General features: G+C 48.5%; 7 protein-coding genes across 7 annotated transcripts; 5 read left to right on the forward strand and 2 right to left on the reverse strand.

Annotated features, from left to right (window-relative positions):
* The first annotated feature begins 536 nt into the window (after positions 1-536).
* On the forward strand, positions 537-3,124 carry F4813DRAFT_323014 (general substrate transporter). Its single transcript, XM_049241029.1, has 5 exons — positions 537-1,135; positions 1,199-1,324; positions 1,397-1,647; positions 1,704-2,146; positions 2,201-3,124. The coding sequence occupies exons 1-5, from the start codon at positions 963-965 to the stop codon at positions 2,786-2,788; spliced, it is 1,581 nt and encodes a 526-aa protein (XP_049101696.1). The 5' UTR covers positions 537-962; the 3' UTR covers positions 2,789-3,124.
* A 1,114-nt stretch (positions 3,125-4,238) lies between these two features.
* Positions 4,239-7,283, forward strand: F4813DRAFT_387224 (uncharacterized protein; the record flags this gene model as incomplete). The annotated part of the gene is made up of 4 exons (XM_049246531.1): positions 4,239-4,316; positions 4,374-4,405; positions 4,474-4,519; positions 5,004-7,283. The coding sequence occupies 4 exons, from the start codon at positions 4,239-4,241 to the stop codon at positions 7,281-7,283; spliced, it is 2,436 nt and encodes an 811-aa protein (XP_049101697.1).
* A 360-nt stretch (positions 7,284-7,643) lies between these two features.
* Positions 7,644-9,927, forward strand: F4813DRAFT_351773 (uncharacterized protein). Its single transcript, XM_049242453.1, has 2 exons — positions 7,644-8,001; positions 8,068-9,927. Exons 1-2 carry the CDS (start codon positions 7,914-7,916, stop codon positions 9,294-9,296), a joined length of 1,317 nt encoding a protein of 438 aa, XP_049101698.1. The 5' UTR covers positions 7,644-7,913; the 3' UTR covers positions 9,297-9,927.
* Positions 9,928-10,982: 1,055 nt separating this feature from the next.
* On the forward strand, positions 10,983-12,574 carry F4813DRAFT_323078 (SURF4-domain-containing protein). Its single transcript, XM_049241030.1, has 4 exons — positions 10,983-11,309; positions 11,427-11,539; positions 11,603-12,096; positions 12,162-12,574. Exons 1-4 carry the CDS (start codon positions 11,149-11,151, stop codon positions 12,297-12,299), a joined length of 906 nt encoding a protein of 301 aa, XP_049101699.1. The 5' UTR covers positions 10,983-11,148; the 3' UTR covers positions 12,300-12,574.
* Positions 12,575-12,849: 275 nt separating this feature from the next.
* Positions 12,850-14,684, reverse strand: F4813DRAFT_387227 (tRNA synthetases class I, catalytic domain-containing protein; the record flags this gene model as incomplete). Its single annotated transcript, XM_049246532.1, has 5 exons — positions 12,850-13,444; positions 13,560-14,134; positions 14,236-14,298; positions 14,361-14,461; positions 14,513-14,684. 5 exons carry the CDS (start codon positions 14,682-14,684, stop codon positions 12,850-12,852), a joined length of 1,506 nt encoding a protein of 501 aa, XP_049101700.1.
* A 960-nt stretch (positions 14,685-15,644) lies between these two features.
* F4813DRAFT_351778 (glycosyltransferase family 57 protein) lies at positions 15,645-17,686 on the reverse strand. The gene is made up of 2 exons (XM_049242454.1): positions 17,324-17,686; positions 15,645-17,258 (listed from the first exon to the last, which is right to left on the reverse strand). Exons 1-2 carry the CDS (start codon positions 17,550-17,552, stop codon positions 15,718-15,720), a joined length of 1,770 nt encoding a protein of 589 aa, XP_049101701.1. The 5' UTR covers positions 17,553-17,686; the 3' UTR covers positions 15,645-15,717.
* Positions 17,687-17,903: 217 nt separating this feature from the next.
* On the forward strand, positions 17,904-20,069 carry F4813DRAFT_323124 (uncharacterized protein). Its single transcript, XM_049241031.1, has 2 exons — positions 17,904-19,327; positions 19,378-20,069. Exons 1-2 carry the CDS (start codon positions 18,155-18,157, stop codon positions 19,645-19,647), a joined length of 1,443 nt encoding a protein of 480 aa, XP_049101702.1. The 5' UTR covers positions 17,904-18,154; the 3' UTR covers positions 19,648-20,069.
* The last annotated feature ends 178 nt before the right edge of the window (positions 20,070-20,247 follow it).

The raw sequence follows: 20,247 nt of genomic DNA on the forward strand, positions 1-20,247 counted from the left end.
CCACGATGTATTATACTATTATGCGTTCTCGAAGAGTTCCAGCGTTTCTGGCCCGCCCGGCCAACCTAGCTGTCTATCATATCAAATCGTGACATGGGCGGCCGGTCGATACATTGGCGAGGGCTACCCTCCCGCAGAATTATCCTAGGCGCGGTAGAAGATCTACTGCGACAAAGATGGTACGTAGCATGAGGGTCTATGACAAAGGCATATACCTGTTAAAGATGCGAATATACTACCGAGCAATATAGAACACCTGCAAGTCATACTAAATGGGTTTTGTTGTTGACCTGATTATGTACAATTGTACAATACGGTGGCGTTGTAACTCGGCCGGGCCTGAGATCGCTCGTGCTCGGCGCATCTAGAATTAAAATCATTAACCGAGATGCGGATTTCTTTTTGTTCTCTCGGTTCTCAAGTTCCCATGGCCAACGGGGGCCATTTACTAGTAACTCGTACCCCGGTCCGTTTACTTAATTCCCCATGGTCCATGGCACCACGGGGGAGACTAGGGGATGGGGGAGCAATGGGGTAAGAAAGACCCGCAACCCACCCACATATGTATGTACCTATGTAAGTGACTTACCATGAGAAAGGGTCCCATTCCAGATCTCGCGTTCAGGAAGTGAGATGGCTACAAGCTAGGTGCAATTCGTTCAAGTAAGCTTCTCTACCGGTCCGCTCGCCCGTCTAATGTAGATGGTACCCTTGCTACGGCCCCTGGTCTTCCCATAGATCATATATATCTGGTTCCTCCGTCCCTTCGAGCTTTGTTTCGAGCACCTCACTGTAGACTCACCACGTCTCTACCCTTTCACCTTCAAGAGACCAAGCTTTTCAGTAAGCCTCAACCTCACCGAAGGACCAGCAAGAGTCCTCCCTTTAGGTTGCAACACCTCGACATAGTCGCCAGTTACGCTCGCGCGGTGTGAAAAGAAAGTTCGCAGCCAACCGAGACAATGGCGATCGGCATCATCTCGCAGAGCGCGCCGCGCAAGGATGAGATCGCGAATGCGCAGGAGGAGGCCCCGGCCTTTGAGAAGGTCGACTGGAAGAGGGACCCCGGTTTGAGGAAGCTGTACTTCTACTGCTTCATACTCTGCGTTGCTTCGGCGACTACTGGTTACGACGGGTATGACTTACACGCAACACTCTCTTGGATGTGGTGAAGTGTGCAAACTAACAAACAGTATAGCTCGTTCTTTAACTCGGTACAAGTGTTCGACAAGTGGAAGGCTTTCTTCAACAACCCACAAGGATCGCAACTCGGTCTCCTTGCTGCGTTGTACCAGATTGGTAGCTTGGGCTCGATTCCCCTAGTGTAGGTCTCAATTATCTTCTCCTGCGCCGGGGGGAGGATACGAAATTCATTGTACGTTCTGACATATCACAGCCCTCTACTAGCTGATAACTATGGCCGAAAAATGCCAATCGTTGTCGGTTGTGTCATCATGATCGTTGGTGCTATTCTCCAAGGAACTGCTCAGAACATTAACTCCTTTATGGGTGGTCGTGTCATGATGGGATTCGGAAACAGTTTAGCTCAAATCGCCTCTCCCATGTTGCTGACCGAGATTGCTCACCCCCAGCACCGTGGTCGTCTCACGGCCGTCTACAATTGTCTATGGAACGCGGGTGCCATTGGTACGTCTTGCCCCTTGAAGCCTTGTGTAGAATGGGAGTTGCTAACCCTTTCACAGTCGTCACATGGCTCTCTTTCGGCACGAACTACATCCAGAACGATTGGTCGTGGCGTATTCCCGCCATCCTTCAGGCCCTCCCCTCCATCATCCAGATGGCCTTCATCTGGTGGATCCCCGAGTCGCCTCGATACCTTATGGCCAAGGATAAGCACGAACAGGCCCTTGCCATCCTCACCAAGTACCACGCCAACGGCGACGCCCACCACCCGACGGTCCAGTTCGAGTACCGCGAGATTAGGGAGACCATCAAGCTAGAGATGGAGAGCAAATCCAACAGCAGCTACCTCGACTTCTTCAGGACTAAAGGAAATCGTTACCGATTGGTAGTCCTCCTGTCTCTGGGTCTCTTCTCCCAATGGTCTGGTAACGCTATCATCTCCAACTTTGCCAGCACGCTCTACGACCAAGCTGGTGTGACAGACTCCAACTCCAAGTTCGGTGTAAGTTTTCATGACCCGGGTCGGAAAAGCCGTCTCTAACCTAAGATCCTCTAGCTTTCCGGAGGTCAAATGATCTTGTCTCTTATCGTCTCGGTTACCATGGCCACGCTCGTGGACCGATGGGGTCGCCGAACGATGTTCCTCACCTCGACTGCCGGTATGTTCGGCGTGTTCATCTTCTGGACACTCTGTGCGGGTTTATACGGCGAGCACCGCTCTCCTGGCGCCAACTACGCCATGATCTTCTTCATCTGGCTGTTCGGATTCTTCTACTCGTTCGCGTGGTCTGGTCTGCTCGTCGGTTACGCCATCGAAATCCTGCCTTACAAGCTCCGTGCCAAGGGTCTTATGGTCCTAAACACCATGGTCCAGGCCGCCCTGTGCCTCAACGTGTATGCTAACCCGGTCGCCTTCGAGGCGTTCGGTCTGGACCACGCCTGGAAGCTGTATATCATCTACACCTGCTGGATCTTCTGCGAGCTGGCCTTCGTGTACTTCATGTACGTGGAGACCAAGGGCCCCACGCTCGAGGAGCTGGTCAAGGTCATCGACGGCGAGGATGCGGCTGTTGCTCACTTGAACCTAGAGCAGGTCGAGAAGGAGGTTGCGATCGAGACTCACGACATGCCCCAAAAGGTGTAATTAAAAACGTGTGTATGGTTTTTTTTTTTTTTGGCTGTCATGGTCGGTGGGTTTCTGGCGACGTCTAAGTTATTAATGGTTCTGTTGCCGTTGTTGTATGAACGAGACGCGCTTCCTGCATGCTGGATACCCTCACTTAACGAATTTACATGCATGCTGCTCCTCTCCGTCATTGTGGACTGGTTCAGGGATAATAATTGGAGTTTTGAATATACAATGTGCGTCTTTATGGCGTCCTCATCCTGGGGGTGGGTAGTTTAAAATAGGTAGCCAAAATGAAATAATGCTATCACCGAATACTCTTGCTCGAATATTGAAAGTGATGTACTGCGATTTTAGCTCAAGTCTTTGTTACGGGTATTTTACACTGAGCAAAATAATATGACGCCCTGGTTTATACCAGTAGGAGTTTTATCAGCACCCTCATTTGTTCTTAAATGTGGATGAATACAAGCTGTCGCTTTCGTTTTACTGATATACTCGATCCCTTATTCACATAAGATAGTCTCATTGAAAAAAGAAAACGGAAACAAATTGAGTCTTATTTCAGCCGTTGAAGGGGAGAAAAGAACCCACAAAACTTGGCCCTGTGTCGCTAAATAATTTTACTCTCGGTCAACTGCAGGAATTAGGAATCATAGACTTCGACTTGACCGATATTCTATAATTAAATATTAGCACCAGCTCCTTTTACCTAGAACGATTCCATATAATCCTAGCCTCGGAGCTTGCCGTTCTCGTTTAAACAGCATTTCATTTTCAACAGATACTACACCGCAATTATTGAACCAGCCTACCATTATTTACCACGGTCTACAGTGAACAAACCTGAAAACATCTAAAGGAGGGAAATAATTATGGAATCCTTTTCTCTTGCTGCACAGCACGCAGGTGCTATCAACCACGTGCACATCATCCGCCTTGATCCGACTGCTGCGGCTGCGGTACGCGAGCTACGAATCATAGTAACGGTCGTCATCGCTGGCTGGGTCGCTATCCAGGGAATGAGGGCTTACTTTCGGAATCGATAGGGCTACCTACCTGGTAGATACCTAATTCAACGATGAAGCAGCACCGCAGAGGGAGGGGAGGTTCTATTCAATAATACACTCACATACTCGGGTCGGAATGATGGATAATATATCAGAATTAGACAATAGATTTTTTATAATTATTTCGCATACCAATATCCGCATGGGGTACGTACAATAAGTACAATACTCGCTTTATAAATAAGCTGCTCTTAATAATCTTAAAGATGCGCATATTCATATTTATGACACAATGGAGGTAAGCTCTGATCCACATTGTTGCAACTAAATTGATGATGTCGAGACTTTCACAACTACCTATGTACTTAATGACAGGCATACTCTATTTTGTTCCGTTCCGTCGCATCAATCTCGTCTTGGTGGGTTTATATCACTTAGATAAGACCTAATCACTCAAAATGCGTCTATCCGGCTTGCAAAAAGATGTACTGTCACTCTACCGCAAATGTCTCCGCGAGAGCCGCAAAAAGCCGGTGGTTCGTGTAGCTGTACTCAACCTTCGTAATGCAATTATAATTAACAACTGACCACAGGCTACGCGGCCGCATTTTGAATCGTTCATCAGGTATTCTATTCGAAAGGCTTTGGATTGATACGTTTCTATCATGTGTTGGCGACTAACTTGTACCCTAGATCTGAATTCGAGAAGAGTATCAAGGTTGATAAGAGAGATTTTGCTGTTATTGAATTCCTCTTACGCAAAGGACATCGTCAATTAGAAATGTATTCGGCACCTGGTATAAAAGATATTAGATGAGATCGATCATTTATACCTTCGATATCTTCTATAAATATATACCTAGGTTAGGTTCTTAGTTTACGACTTCACCACGGATATTACAATCGCGACCGTCTCAGATTCCCATACTATAGCAATGTTATGGGCAGGAAGTCGCAGCTCATTATCATACGAGAAACTCTTACAATTATCAACTTCTAATATCGATCTACTAAACCACCGCTCAAGGGCAAGAGCGGTTCGCTCACTTCGTATCTTCTGAGGACGAGGCCAGGAATGACCCTGAAATTCATTTTCTACTTTTTTTGCTTTAAAACATGCGGCCAGTCAATACACCCTTTTCATAACATACGTTAGGTACCTTTAGGATCTTTTGGGGATCACTCTTGGAATATCGACGATGCCTAAACTCAGTTTACCTTAGAAGGGGAGTCCACATCGTCGACCGAAAATCACTCATCCATCGGCAATCCCGAATGAGCAGCTCTCCCAACGAGCCACCGAAGCATTATTTCGCCCACCATTACTAGAACCTTTAGTTGGAGAACGACAACGGCAACGCAGGATTAGTCGGAAGAAAAATGGCGTCCGAGTTAGCAGGCGTCTTCCCTCACGAGGAACGGGGGAGTCTACAAGTGGCGGTAAACAGTATTCGCTGATGCAAGTCCCCGAGTTCACAGAGGACCATCCATATTGGGGTACCCTACGACAATCGCAGATAATCAATACGAAACCCAAGACGGCAACCTCAATTGAGAATAAGCAGCTCTGTAGGGATCGCACTGAAGCCCATATTATTGATAATAGAAATAGAGATTCTTCAACTAAAAAGATGGAGCATAGTAGCCAGATAGCCGGTGGCCTACGGCGGAGGGGTATGGGTATTACAACGCGGAATCGAGGAAAGGCTCGAGAGAAAAGATTTGGCCTTGCAGATCCTCTCGTCTGGGATGCAATTAATAGATCACTAGTCCAGCAACGACAGTTATCAACCTTAGTCATACCAGAGGAGGCAGCGGTAGAGCATTTTCAGTCCTCGGAAATCCCTTCTCGGACTTCAAGCCAGCGCAAGGCCTTGAATCGCTTTACAAGACAACTTGAGAAGTATGCAGATGCCACCGGAGCAGTTGGCAAGGCTCCAGTCGCTCTAGTCAGGACGCCCACGGATTCTGACTCCAAGATGTCATATCATACTGTTCGGCCCCTCTTACCATATCAAGAGGAATTTCAAGCAGCTGGCCTTGCCGTGACATCGGCAGAACAGAGCCGAAGGCCTCTAATTAAAAACAAAAGCAATGAGAATCCTATGAATAGTTCGGCTAGGTACGTTCAGGCCTCGGTTCAAGTAGACGGTGAATTTGATGGACAAGATGATGCCTTGAGCGAGAAATCAGGCTCGAGCTCTGGGTCGTATGTCGAGTTCACCCCAGCCGGCAATCCAATCGAGATATTACCAAGCCCAAAATCCAAATCGAAGCGGAAATTGTTGTCTAAGGACAGAGGAAGCATATTGCCATGGTTAAGAAAGAAGTCACCAGCCAGGGAAAGCCATAGCGACAGCCGAGCTAGGCCACAGTATACACGTCAGCCCGTCAAGGATAGCCAGGTTAGCCACCGGGTAAAGACTATAGATTCCCAACATGCACGGAATAACCGTTCTTCTCTCAGCCCTGGGATCCGCCCGTCTGGATTCCGTCGTGCGGCTACATCGAAACCGATTGCTTCTCCTACACGCCGTGAGCCATCTGGTCGGAAGTTGTCATGGGTCGAAGTTAAGCGCGGCGACCGTGAACGATATTCGGGATCAATGGCTCCACGAGCTGGTCCAGAACCTGGGTCGATGCAACCATTAGCGCATACTGGTCTACGGAAGCGAGATGTGGCCATGGCGCGTCTCCCTCTTCCTGAAACCATCGAAGAAGAAAAGGAGACGTCTCCGACTCATGTAGACCAGGAAAAGATTCAGATATATCCCTTCGCTGAACCAAAAGATGCTCCAGTTCCCGTCACTAAAATGGGCCAACGTAAATGTAGCGTGTCGCCACGGACATCTCCTTCTACGGTTCCTTCACTGCCATCTGCAGCGCGGTATGCTGTTAGCCGGGCTTCCTCTTTAGAGCGGGCATTGGACGAAGTTTCTCAGAAGCTCGAAAAGTTGGAGCAGGAAGCCGATAAGCCGACTCAGTTATACAGTCGTCCTATAACTTTGACAGATAAGACGAATCAGAAGCAATACTCACCCCGTCACTCTAATCGTTACGCTTCCGGGATTACTCCCACACGCCGGCCTAGACTAAACGAAGAGATCATCTTTGTAAACCGGAAGATGCCACCCATTAAATCGCCCAAGTCAATGTCAAAGAAGCCATCACCATCCTTGCCTAAGCCTACTCGGGAGCCACCTACTCCACCGTCGAAACAGCTAACATCCCATCCCTCAAAGGAAAAGACGCTACCTACGATACCTCAGACCGGGGACATTTTAAAGGATTTGGACGTGTTCTTTGATTATGAGGACGCACATATCAGCGACAGAGACGTCATCAAGGGTCTCCAAGTGGCCATACACGCGGCAGCAGATAATACGTATGATGCAATGATACGGACAAAAACTGGATTGAGGATTCGACGGTTTCTAGCGGATCTAAGAGCGGTTGGTGAAATGCAAGACGAAGACCCAGCCGGCCAATGTGCTAAAGAGTGACTTGCGAGGTCTACGAGACTTGTCAAAATACAGGATAGAAAGAGAGGTATACATTAGACCGATTCCTAGACGAGTCTCATACGTTTTGGCTTACGGGAGACGCAAAACCAACACGTCGGTTCTACGTGTTTGGGGACAGAAGCAGTCTTTAGCAGTTTACACAAAGTAGGTAGTTAGACTAGGTAGGTAGCTAATGCTACTTAATGGAGACGATGAGTTGGTTTGATTATTTCTCGGCCCCCTGGAGAAAACATATACTGCTCAGTAGGTATTTAAAGGGGGAAGAGTGGCGTTAATATCAGCATTAGCCACAATTCCCCTCCGTCAATTAGATGAAGGCTTAGTCGGTACATGAAGAGCTGAAAAGGATACCTTGATCTTACACTCGCGTAATCTATATTTTGAGGTATCGTAAGAAAGTTGTAACGTACCCTCCATCTTAACCAACATGAACCATGGAACAAGACAAGGTACGACTCGTGCTTACGAATCGATGAAAGGGACCCGCCTTCAAGGTGACTTGAAGAACGAAGAGCTGCGCCGTATCCTTCCTCTCGTAAGACTGTTGCAACATCCTTCTTAAAAGGACACGACTTCAAGTGAAGCTCAGTATCGAGATCTACACATAGGATGGCGACGATGGCTACGATGACGACCGCAGAGGCTGTTAGCCCAGCTATGGAGAGTGCTCCGAAGCACAGGGCTTGTGATGAATGCCGTACGTTTCTAGCGATCGTTCACTGATTTGCGTCGCGGGTCCAGATTGGACTTACATTTGCTACAGGCACGCGTAAGCTAGCTTGCACCAAAGAGCCCGAGGGCTGCACTCGTTGCAAGCGCGAGAGCATCGCCTGCCACTACTCTGCCCAGAAGCAGATGGGTCGCCCGCGAAAACGTCCCCGAGACGAATCGAGCAATGACACTGCGAATGCCGTCTCCGCGAACAAGAACGCCATGACCGAGATCCCGCCGGATACGGAAGACCTCGGGCTGTCTTTTATCAACTTTCTGGCGGCGGGAGAACCCAGCGTTAATAATAATCTCGACGCGCCGATAAGTTCGCCGCAAGAGAAGAGCTTCTCGTGGTCCTTTGGGTACGCGGGGGATAGCCTTGGGGACGTAGGTTTCGACCCTATACCCGAGACCGCGCCGTCCTTCTCCTCGTTAAACATCGACCCGTCCCTCTTCATATCGGCGGCAGACCTACCGAGCATAGATCAACTGCCGAACCTAACCCCTAATTCAGCTACAACGCCCGAAAGTGTGGGGAGTCTGTGTAGTACCGCCCCGGCGGCTAAACCGACAGGTTGCACGCATACGGCGGCCCTATACCTCGCCCTCGAATCGATGCAGAAACAGCCCGAAGGCGTCGAAGAATCGATCCGGCACGCGCGAAAAGCGACGAGGACGGCCTACGAAGCGGTGTACTGCCCCGTGTGCTCGTTTAGGCTCGAGCCACCGGATCGCAGCCCGGGGCCGGACATGATGCGTTCGTTCCAGAACCTAATGCTGCTCGCCGCGCTGATCCCGAGCATCGTGCACGCCTACCAGCGGATCCTACAAGCCGTCGACGCAGAATCGCGCCGAGCGACAGCCGAGCGACGGCGCCTCGTATTCCGGCTCCGCGGCCTCGGCGGCATCCTCTGGGGCTGCGGGCCGGCGGAAGGAGAGAGCATATGCATGGCGGCGGGGGCGCTGGACCGTCGGGAGATGGAGCCGGCGATGTGGCGGCTGACGGTGCGGGCGCTGCTCAAGGCCGACGTGTACGGGCTGTCGGACATCGACGCGGCGGAGGTGGATACGTCGCCGATACACATCGGACTGAAGGATATCGTCAGCCAGATGGAGCAGAAGAGCCGAGCGTGGCACGCTTGTACGGACGCGCTGGCGGCGACGGGGAATTGGCAGCCGCCGGATTGCGGGATGGCGCTGCATACGCAGGGAGAGGCGCCGACGTGTCAGAAGGTTATTGCGATTGCGAAGGCGGTTATTGATGCGTTGGTTATTGCGTGAGAACGGGGTGTTGGGAAGTGAATAGTTGGTTGGGACCTGGGTTATCTTATATCTTATGACTTGCTCCGTCAGGTCAGGGAACGGGGCTGATGACGACTTCGCCTTGTCTGGCTACTACTGCAAGACTGATCTTGCTCTAAGTTACCAATCCGCTGGTTCGTAGGATAAAGCAGAGAGGCCTTTAGATCCTGGGTATCGATGGTTGGATGTATATCTCATATCCGACTAGCATGAGGGAATAAGGAATATATCATGAGGGCCAGGATGACGCTTCTTGGGGAGGTTGATTGGCGGTACATACTCTTTGCTCATTGTCGGCCTTCCTGGTCACATTGTACTAGAGGTGTTTCCTCCGCCACGGCATAACTACTACAGATGGTTGGTTTAACGCGGAAAGGGTCACGAGAGGAATCGTAACTTCGTAAGGACATACACTACTAAACCGGGAGACTCAATGTCACGGATTCCCTAACTAAAGTGGGATCAATTACAAGAATAAGGTAATAAAGGGTTTATAGCTGTATATTATGGACGTTTATAATAGCTACCTAGATAAACACTAGTAATCAGAAAGTCACTCGACTCAGTCGTTACGAGTTGGTTCCTGGTATGAATTATTCCTGACTTACATACACGTTGACTTATACACGTTCTTGCTAAGATGCCTCGTGTTATAACTTGACGGCAGTCCCTCGACCACTCATCTTAGCAAGAATCAGCTCAAGTCTGGCTCTGTTTATTGGAAATGTGCATCATCATCTCGGGGCTCAGAGCACATCCCCTTTTTAATTTTTAATCCACCGCAGACCCATCGAGTAGTATGTATTGCTTGATTATAGTGACATCCGTTGGCTGACAATCCATCGTAGCTGAGGCTTATTGCTTCAGCCCTATTTCGTGTCTTCTATCCCCATTTAATAATGGCCAATTAATAATGTCCAATCAAAGCTATACGAGATGCTCAGATCTACACTCAGTCCGGACGTGCGTGATTGATTACGTTGGGATTACAGTTTTATTTTTGGCATCATGCGGCTAAGCGTCATGCTGCCCAGCTGCCCAGCTAACCTTATCGGCTGCGGATATACCCAAGGCCCGAGTATTTTAAGGTTAAGCTCACACGTGTAGCTTCATACATAATATATACATACATATGTACATGTACATTTACCTCCATTGGATGTACCTACCTACCTCCCGATCATCATGTACGTATAGTGGATGTACCCAGGCGGAGCTGGATGATGAACAGGTACATTGATTCCACTACATTCCTGACGCGGGTGCCAAGTTCCAGACTAGCGCAAAGAACATTTCTATGTAAAACTATGGCCTTGGTCTGTATGGTCAATGCGCTTAACCATGCCACAACCTAATGTTCCCCCCCCCGAAGCTAAGTCAATTTTTAGTCAAGTACCTATGTAAGAAGAATCCTCCAATTGCCCCCAATTGCCAATCTGGCATGTCGGAACTTTGGCCTTTGCATCATTGTCAATCAATTGAGGACACGGTTGTCTAGCACACATTAAAACCTCAAAACTTCACCTGCGAGAGGTAAAATAATACTCAACCACGGCTTTAACTTACTAGTCTTCTTTCTTCTCCTTATTATTTATCTAACTTTATTTACTTCCGACTCCTATATAGCTACCGTGCCTCCGTTTCTAATCCTGGTACCGACGCTCCCCGTCTCGTCCGTCTTACTAGAATTCACCCCCCCCCCCCCCCCCAAACATTCGCCTCCTGGCTTTACATTCTTCACGCGCAACGGTCGTCTTTTTATTCTCGCCGTCTTGCGCGAAAAAAAAAAAATAGCTGGCCTGGGCGACGTAGTCCGCGATTAAATCACGAAATGGCCCAGATCAGAGGTACAGCCGGCTACCATCTCGGTGGCCCGAACCCTTTCGGCAGCCCCAAGAACGAAGTCGCCGATCCTAGTCCTTTGGACGCGATTAGGGAACAAACCAGTAAGATTGAGGATGTTTTGGATACTATTAGCGAACCCATCAAGCCGTACGTCAATACCTCCTCGCGCGAGCTATACGCCCTCGTGTAAATGCGTACATTAGAACGTGTAGCCAAAGGGGAAATTGGATAATAAGGGGCCTAGCTAACGCGCTTCTTCCATAGATACCTCCCTGCCATCGGGCGTTTCTTAATTGTTGTTACGTTCCTCGAGGACGCTCTAAGAATCATAACACAATGGACCGACCAGCTGGTGTATCTCAACAGCTACAGGCATAGTAAGTTCTACCTATCGAAATCCTGAAGCTGCTCGTCGCGAGCTAACTAGACGTTTTTGCTAGTTCCTAGCGGGTTGACGCATCTCTTCCTTATCGTAAACGTTTTGACTATGATTGTTTGTTCCACGATGGTTATCGTTCGCAAGCACTCCGACTACGCTGTTGCTGGTCTCATGGGTGTTGTTGTCACGCAAGCGCTAGGATATGGATTGATCTTCGACCTCAACTTCTTCCTCCGAAATCTCTCCGTCATCGGTGGCCTGATCATGGTCCTGTCCGACTCCTGGGTTAGGAAGACCAAGGCGTTCGCAGGTCTTCCCCAGCTCGACGAGAAGGACCGAAAGATGTACTTCCAGCTAGCCGGTCGTGTGCTTCTAATCTTCCTGTTCATCGGCTTCGTCTTCAGCGGCGAGTGGTCCGTCTGGAGAATCGGTGTGTCTGTCATTGGTTTAATCGCCTGCGTCATGGTTATCGTTGGATTCAAGGCCAAGTTCAGCGCTACTCTCCTAGTCCTCATTCTGAGCGTCTTCAACGTTTTGGTTAACAACTTCTGGACTGTGAGTTTACGCGACCCCGGGAAGATTTTTTTTTTTTTTATTCCGTAAGCTAATTTTTTGCGCAGCTTCACGAGCACCACCCCCATAAGGACTTCGCCAAGTATGACTTCTTCCAGATTCTGTCCATCGTCGGCGGTCTCCTCCTGCTAGTTAACAGCGGCCCCGGCCAGTTCAGTATCGACGAAAAGAAGAAGGTCTACTAGACGACCAGAGTTTACCGAACCGCGGAAAATACTACTGGTGGCGCTTCGCATCGTGATCGCATAGGCCTAATCAAAGGCCATCTTGCGCCATGTGCCTATGACAGCTGGGACAGCACATTGTGTGGCGTAACGGGCGTTGGGCGAGGTTTTAATTTTCAACCGGAAAGATCAGCTGGAATGGCGCGGCCTACTGCTTGCCTCGTGATGGGTCTCGGTTGTCAAAGGGAGGATCAAAAGAAGATTATGCAACATAAGAGAATATTAGGATTTGACACCTGTGCATGCATCTGTGACGTGTGGATGTAGGTGTGAATGTGACTTGATCCTTACTTGATCTTAACCCCTGTCCGTCCAATATCTTGGATCTAGAATAAATGAGACGTATCCCCAGCTACTAAAGACTATTCGAATATATGAGTTAAAGTAGAACTGATAGATTGACCATCTAGAGACGCCGTAGTAAATGTAGTCACACCCTCAACTCCAAGATGGGTCCACATAATAGCCCCTTTAATAGTTGCTTGCCAGGCAGTTTGCCTTTACCAAATGCTCAACCTAAGTACCATATAGAGCTAAGGGATAGTCTCCCTCCTCTTTTAAAGCCCTCGGTTCGTTGCAATGTAACCACGGCCTTGACAGGGTATGGCATATGCAAGAGACCAACAGTTTTGCCCGGGGCGAGTCGGAAGTAGTCCTTGCTATCCACCTGCCGGAAGTCGAAGCGGTCAATATAGACCCTTCTGGTCAGCCTCAACTTGTGGGATCCCATCTTAGGGTCTTTTGCCGAGAAGGAAATGTCTAGATCCTGCTCCTCGGCATCTTCGATCACTACCGGCACGGGATCAAGGACTAGCATAAGGCGAGGCACGGTCCTTTCTAGATATCGTCGGACAGATTGCTCAAACCGCTTCATCTCGATGAAACTAGTAGCCGTAGTGACACCAAGTTCGTTAATGAAAGAGAGAAGCGCTCCCGGGGGTATACCCCGCCGCCGGAGCGCTTTGAGGGTGTATAGGCGTGGATCATCCCAGCCGCGAACGATTCCCTTCTCTATCAAGCACCTTATATCTCTCTTACTCATGATTGTACCCCTGAGATTCAAGCGACCTAATTCGCGTTGCATTGGCTGAAACTTAACCAGAAGCCTGATATTGTTAGTTTACGCTGGAGGAAAAAAAGGGAGAGGGTTTGTGAATGGGAAAAGGGTAAGTTTCCATCATCTGTTTTCGAGCACGTGTTGTTTCGAGGCTCAAGACTTACTGGTTTAGCCACTCGTAACTCTCTCGCGACATGATAAATTCGCTGGTGCATAAGCTGTGTGTTATGCCTTCAAAACTATCGCATAAACAGTGCGCGAAGTCGTAGGTTGGGTATATCCGCCACTTGGTTCCCGTTCGAAAATGCGGCTCTTGGTTCTTGGGTATTCGATACGCGGCAATATCCCACATCTGGGGGTTGGGATTCTCAATGTCCTGCTTCATGCGAAGCCAAGCTGTCTGAGGTGCGTACTCGCCATCTCGCATACCTCGGAACTTCTTGAGGTTGGTCTCGACGTCTTGCTTTGCATGTTCGCATCGATATCTCGGCTTAGACCCATCCTCGCCGCCGCGTTGCATCTTCGTCTCGGACTCGTTACAATGACACACATAGGCTTTCCTATGCTGACACAGCTCTTCAGCGAGATCGTACATGCGCTGGAAGTTATCTGATGAATAAGTAATCTCAGCTGGGGTGAATCCCAACCACCGGATCATATCCTCGATGGCGACGCAGTACTCCTCCCTTTCCGCGTCGGGATTCGTGTCATCGAATCTAGAATATTCTTCAGCAGGTTCCTGGCTGGCAGTTAACAGCCAAGTAGAATATAGCCTACCTAAGGATCTATGAAAATATTAGCCAACGTCCTAGAAACCATAGAATGTAATATGAAGCTGACCGTCTTGCCCCCATAATGTCTTGCAAAGCCGAAATTTATTGCTATTGCTTTGGCATGCCCGAGCTAATCTACCATGTTAGCTTGCTTGATAGATGCAGAAAATCGGCCGAGGGATGAAAATATACATGAAGGTAGCCATTTGGTTCAGGTGGGAATCGCGTCACGACGTCCTTCGACGGACGCAGCCTGTAAACCTCAGCTAGGAAGCCTTGGTTAAACATGTCATCTGGGTCGATACTGAGCTCCTATGTCTTGACGGGCTTGCTAGTTGGTGTACTGATCGGCCCTTGACCTTCAGGTGTCAATGTACTATTGCGAGAGGAAGCAGCCGCAGCGGCCTTTTTGGCTCGCTTCTGCATCCGTTTCTTCAGCTCATTCTTTGACACAACTTCTCCCGTCTCCTCATCCAACTGCAGCTTGGCAGTGCTTTCGGTAATGATGTCCGCCATCGTGCTGTGTAAGATGGAATGACAGATTCAATATAGAGAAGGGATAACCTTAACGGGAGGTTTGAAGAATAGTTCGTTGTGTTTTGTAGCTCTAGGTGAAGATTCAGTGCCACTGCTTTTATTTGCTCGGTATGTTAAGTCATAACTACGCGTTGTTACAAGGCTGTGATGAAGACTTGCAATAATGTAACATGACATGATCTCAACTACTAACCTAACCATATTAAAATAAATAGTGAATGGACTTAGCTTGAATACATTTTATTGTGAATATACGTATAGCATATTTCACTTACTTCCTTTATAACGATGAAAATGGTAAAGTAGCATGCTTTTATTCTTTTCTGCTTACAAGCCTCTTCTTTTTGTAAGTTAATCAAATATGTAACCTAGTAAACTATCCGTTTACGCTAATTTTTGGTTATTGGGCATTTCCCCATAACAATTTACCTCTTCTTTAACATATAGTAGCTATATCCTCATCGAATAAAGGTACATTACAAAACGACGATACCCGAAACGCGACATTAAGCCGCGATAAAACCTGTTGATTAACCAAATCTTATATCTCGTTGAAATATGCCCATATAATCCTCAATTCTAAAAACGAGTGGTTTCAAGCCAATGCTATAGAGTCTTACGGTAGCTTTGATAATGTTTCGCGTAGACATCTATGATTTATGGGATGAAGCGGAAATCGTCCTAATGCCCAAGAAAGTCGGAGATATATATCACTTGGTTAGCTATATATTTGAAACCTACAGTGGCAGCGGTAGCAAGTCGATAAACTTCTAAAGCACCTAAGCATTCGGCGCCATCTTCTCTCATAAGTGCTGGCATAGTTAAGATATGGCATCTTAACAAGTGCCATGACGCAGCTTGGTAGGAGGCGGTCTGATTGCATCTTGCATGCATAAGGGGTCTGCATTTACTACATATTAAACTGCACCAACGCTAGATTGGGAGAATCAACTTTTTTATTTGAGAACTTTAGATTATAGGCTATGTGCACGAATACGGGTTTCTACCCGCGTCAAGTTGTTTTGACTTTGGATCCCGGGGGTTTCCGAGGGACGATTCCGCTCTCCTGTATTAGTCTCCATAGACACCACATATAGCACAGGGAAAATCCAGCTGCGCCTACGCCGACGTTGGCGACAACCCAGAGGTCAGGCTTATCAGGAGGCGGGGCGACAAACAATTCCAGTATATGCCAGGTTCCCATGGAGACGTAGAAAGCACCATGGATAATTGCTGTTAACCATTGAACCCATATGTTCTGTCCTTCCTCGAAGTAGGCGCTGGTCGATACAGGAGGCAGGCCTAACAGATACGCCCACAAGAGCGTTAGTACTGTGTAGGGCATACGTAGGTCAACTCTCTGTAGCAGGGGATACATAGTCCACACGCCAACGAGATTGCCAAATCCAACCCAGGACCTAATATCCTTTCCCAGCCCCTGCTTTCCTGCGAGGAGCACGGTCATGGGGAGAAGCGGGAGAAGCGCGCTCTTCTCGTGAACTTGGTAGCTGAATAAGAAGAAACCCCACGCCGTTGCACTGAAGGCGTACGGAAGAAGTTCCTTGCGGGGCTTGAAGAATAGAATTGCGCAAGGAGGAGCAATTGAAGCTAGAGTTGCCAGGAGTGAGACTCGTTGTAAGAGTTCAGTTGGATATTTCCGCAGCTTTATGACCACGTTAGCTGCGCACCAGAAGTTGGCAACTTTGTCCTCAAATAGTCCCCGTGCAAAAGGGAAGACTCGATGAACCATCTGAACGGCTTGCTCGACCACAGGATAGTATGAAGCATTCGTATCCAGATATGTTGAGAGAAAGGCGAATATGGGTAACGGGGGATGGGGACCATCTAGGTCAGGTCGCGAGTCAATACCTCGGTTAACGTCGTGCAGTGTACCTAGAACTATCGGCAGGATAAGTACGGCGAACGATGCTAGAGTAACCGCTGCAATCCCCATGAACCGCCCGATATTAATGCGAGGAAAGATACAACTTCCCAGGAGGAATGCGAATACAGCCGGTGCGTAATAAAGTGCCATCTGCTTGAACCCCAAAGCGCAGACGAAGAAGATGGAAGCCCACATATATCGACCTGCTACCATGCTAGACATGCTCGCTAATACAAACCCGAGCATCACCGTGTTATACTGAAAGTGAACATGGTCGATCAGGATGGTAGCTGGCTGCATGAGAATCGCGACCAGCGCCACGGATGCAGTCCATTGAGCAACACCCGAAAGCTTGCTATACCTCCTGACGAAAACCACCGCGGCAGGTATATAGATCAGATATTCGGACACAATGACAGTAGCCCTCATGAAGACCTTAAGCGTCGGATCGTCTGAGCCCCGCGAAGTGTAGAGTGCGAACCACGAGGGATCGATGAGCGAGCCGACCTTACCAAGCAGCCAGCTATGATACGCGGTCAAGGGAGGATAGTCGAGACCCCACCACTGCAGGTCGTGGAAATACCATTGCGATATTGGCAGATGTGTCGTTATCTCCATCCAGTGTCTCTGCGCTTCGTAGTCACCAAACATGGGCGGCTTTCGGAAGCCTGATAGGTTGAGAGCTAGGTTAGCTAAGAGATCCCAAGACAGATCGAGCAGAATTGGAACCAACCTGAGTATCCCCAGAGCCCTGCAGCCCATCTAAACAGACCGACGATCATAAGAATGAGAGGTAGGACCTCCCATTGCGACAGACAGCTCCGGGCAGGCCAGAGGAAAGCTGCGAGAGGGAACGAAGGAGTGCGGATTAGAGCTTCGGGTTTGGCATTGACGGTAGTTTCGAAATGAGTCTTCTTGGGTTTGCGCCGAGGCTTATGCGGCGATGGCGAGGCGGAAGCCATGGTATTCACCGTTTTATCGTTAGACCCGATTTTGCTGGTATGGACATGGATGGTGGAATTGTGTTAAAGTCGTCGATCTGACATGTTGGACATTTGGACATTTGGACATTTTAGGTGTCCTGTTTTGTACATACGTATGTAACTAGGTTAATTCATAACTGATATCCTGGTGCTTCGTACCTTTTTTTACGACAGGGATCCACTAGTTTTTGTACACATACATGTATGTAACCTAGCCATTGGCGCTGCAGCTATACGTAGGTACCTAACCTAGGTAGCAGGGGTATCTGTGATCGAATACATAAGCATCTTAGCCTCCCATATGTGGCTTGCCACACTCCGATTAGGGAATATTTCGGTTCCACAGGTTACAACACCCTCCTTTTTGTTAGATATCAGGTTATAAGGTGTTGTACAATTACAACGTGAACACATGAACTCAGGCTTAACGAGCCAAGCAACTTGGCTGCCGTTACCTCGACTTGAGAATAAGAAGGCCTTTTCTTCTTTCCTTACATGTATCAAGAGGACCTTAAGTCAATTCTTTAAGCGACCTGTTTAAAATACCATTCGTTATATCGACTATTTCTCATCTTTAAAATATGCCTTTTCAATTTATACTCCCCACCACAAAACGCTTCTTTTTCTCCTCGAGTATCGCCTGCGAGTCACACCCCTCGCTGCCTCTCAATGCGAGCACGCACCGTGGGGTTTTAGGCGACTCTTTGAAGAAGCATAAACAATTACCAGCTGCCTCTCAGGCACCAAATCTACCTTCGGTAATCTCTAATTTAAATAACTATATTCCATATCTCCTTGCCATCGACGCTGGCTTGAGTAACAAGTCGGTTTCTGGCGAGCAGCTCAGCGTGGTTTTGACGTCTACCCCTGCTATAAAATGGCTGCCTACTTTATCCGACTATGCTATACCCGGGAAAGAAATATCTAGGGTTAAAGTGCAGTCCTTAGAATATGAACTGTTCTTCGCTCTTTCGACCCTAGGTTATACTAATACTCTCCTTGCCCGCTATACCCTACATCCACTCTATGTTATCTCAGGCCCTCCTCTTGGTCCGCAGGAGCGTACTAAGATAATTACTACGGCTACAAAATATCTGCTGGATGCAGCCTCGGCCCATGACTATGTTGCTCGTCGAGCCGAGAGTCTTGCCACTATCCCCCCTTGTCCTGATATATCCCAGCCCACCGCCCGCGCCATGTCTTTACTTGCCCTAGCCGAGGCCACTTTACTTGCAGTCCTTAAGGATGATCCATATCCAGCTGCCGTTGCCCAAGACCGCAATGAAAACGACCGAGAGTGGATGTATAAGGCGCCAGAGATACCTAAGGTTCGGGCTCACCTATTTGCTCGGCTCTGTCTTGCGGCTGCCGACCACGCAGCTCAAGCATCTTCCTTATGCAAGTCACCCGGAAGAGGATCCTCAAAACTTAACGAAGGGTTACTACGATATCTAGAGGATTTCCGGAGGACTAGCCGCGCAAAAGCATGTCGGTTTTTCGCTATCGATGCTGAACTGTCAGGTCAAACCGGCAACGCGCTAGGCTGGCTGCGGTGCGGCTTTCAAGAACTCGGCATCGAGCACAAGGAGGCCAAAAAGGGCCTAAGCCTCAACCGCATGAAGAAGGATTGGACTGAGAAGAGGGAAGACAAGAAGATCGAAAGGGGTACTAATTGGGGCACGGACGCCGGGAGGCTAGAGGAGACACGCGTGATCGAGATGCTGGATGCGAAATGGACTAAAATCAACGACACCGTAAGTCTGACCGGGAAAATAGACGCCGCCATAGCTTATACGTAAAACAGATGCTCACACAGGCTATCCAATCGCCGGGGACATTGTTAGCCAGTCTTCCATCCGGACGGGATATGCATACAATCAAACCATACCAGCCCCCAGAGCTTTCGAGAGAGTCTCTAGAAAGTATGCGCGCGCCGCCGGACGGACCGGACAATTACCAAGGCGTCGAGCTTAGTTCGGATGACGAGGAGGGGACTGCCGTCGCGTCGCCGGTCGGCGCATTCCCGGGCACCCATGAAGATTACCGGAGTGCGAGTACGAGGTCGTACTACTAGCCCCGGAACTCTTCTTATCTTCCTATGTTGGGAATTTAATCATGGCAGTTAAACGGAATGAATTCTTAAACTACGCTATGATATCTTTGCTAGCGATGCTCTCCGGAATGCGGAAAGGGGTATAAGAGGCGCCAAAGTCTTATATATTCCGGCACTCTTAGGTCATATTGCGAAGTGAAATCTAGAGTAAGCGACGTTTATATTTCACTCATTTCGTACACATAATACTTATCGGGTTCTAGAAACTAAGCTCATAAGCACGGCCGACAATGATTCAGACTATATATACCACATCATCTCAAATTTATGGCACTTCTATGCAGTTGCGTAGGAGTAGCCCCTATTCGAGCGCAAGCGGATAAATCTAGCATCAAACATGCTGCTTTACTATTGGGGATAGCAAATGAGGTTGTACCGTTTCATCAGTTATATTTCTAAGCACTCTAAACGATTCCCAGAAGCGAGAAATAACAGCTAGTTAGCTGGATTAAACTAGGGATAACGAAGAACTCAATGTTTGAAGCGATGCTACTTGTTCCTCTTCGTGTGTAGCTCAAAAACACCTGATTGTAATTCTTTCTAGTCTTTTATTTCTTGCCC

This window comes from Daldinia decipiens (assembly GCF_022478715.1).
Source record: "Daldinia decipiens strain CBS 113046 unplaced genomic scaffold F4813scaffold_8, whole genome shotgun sequence".
Taxonomy (NCBI): domain Eukaryota; kingdom Fungi; phylum Ascomycota; class Sordariomycetes; order Xylariales; family Hypoxylaceae; genus Daldinia; species Daldinia decipiens.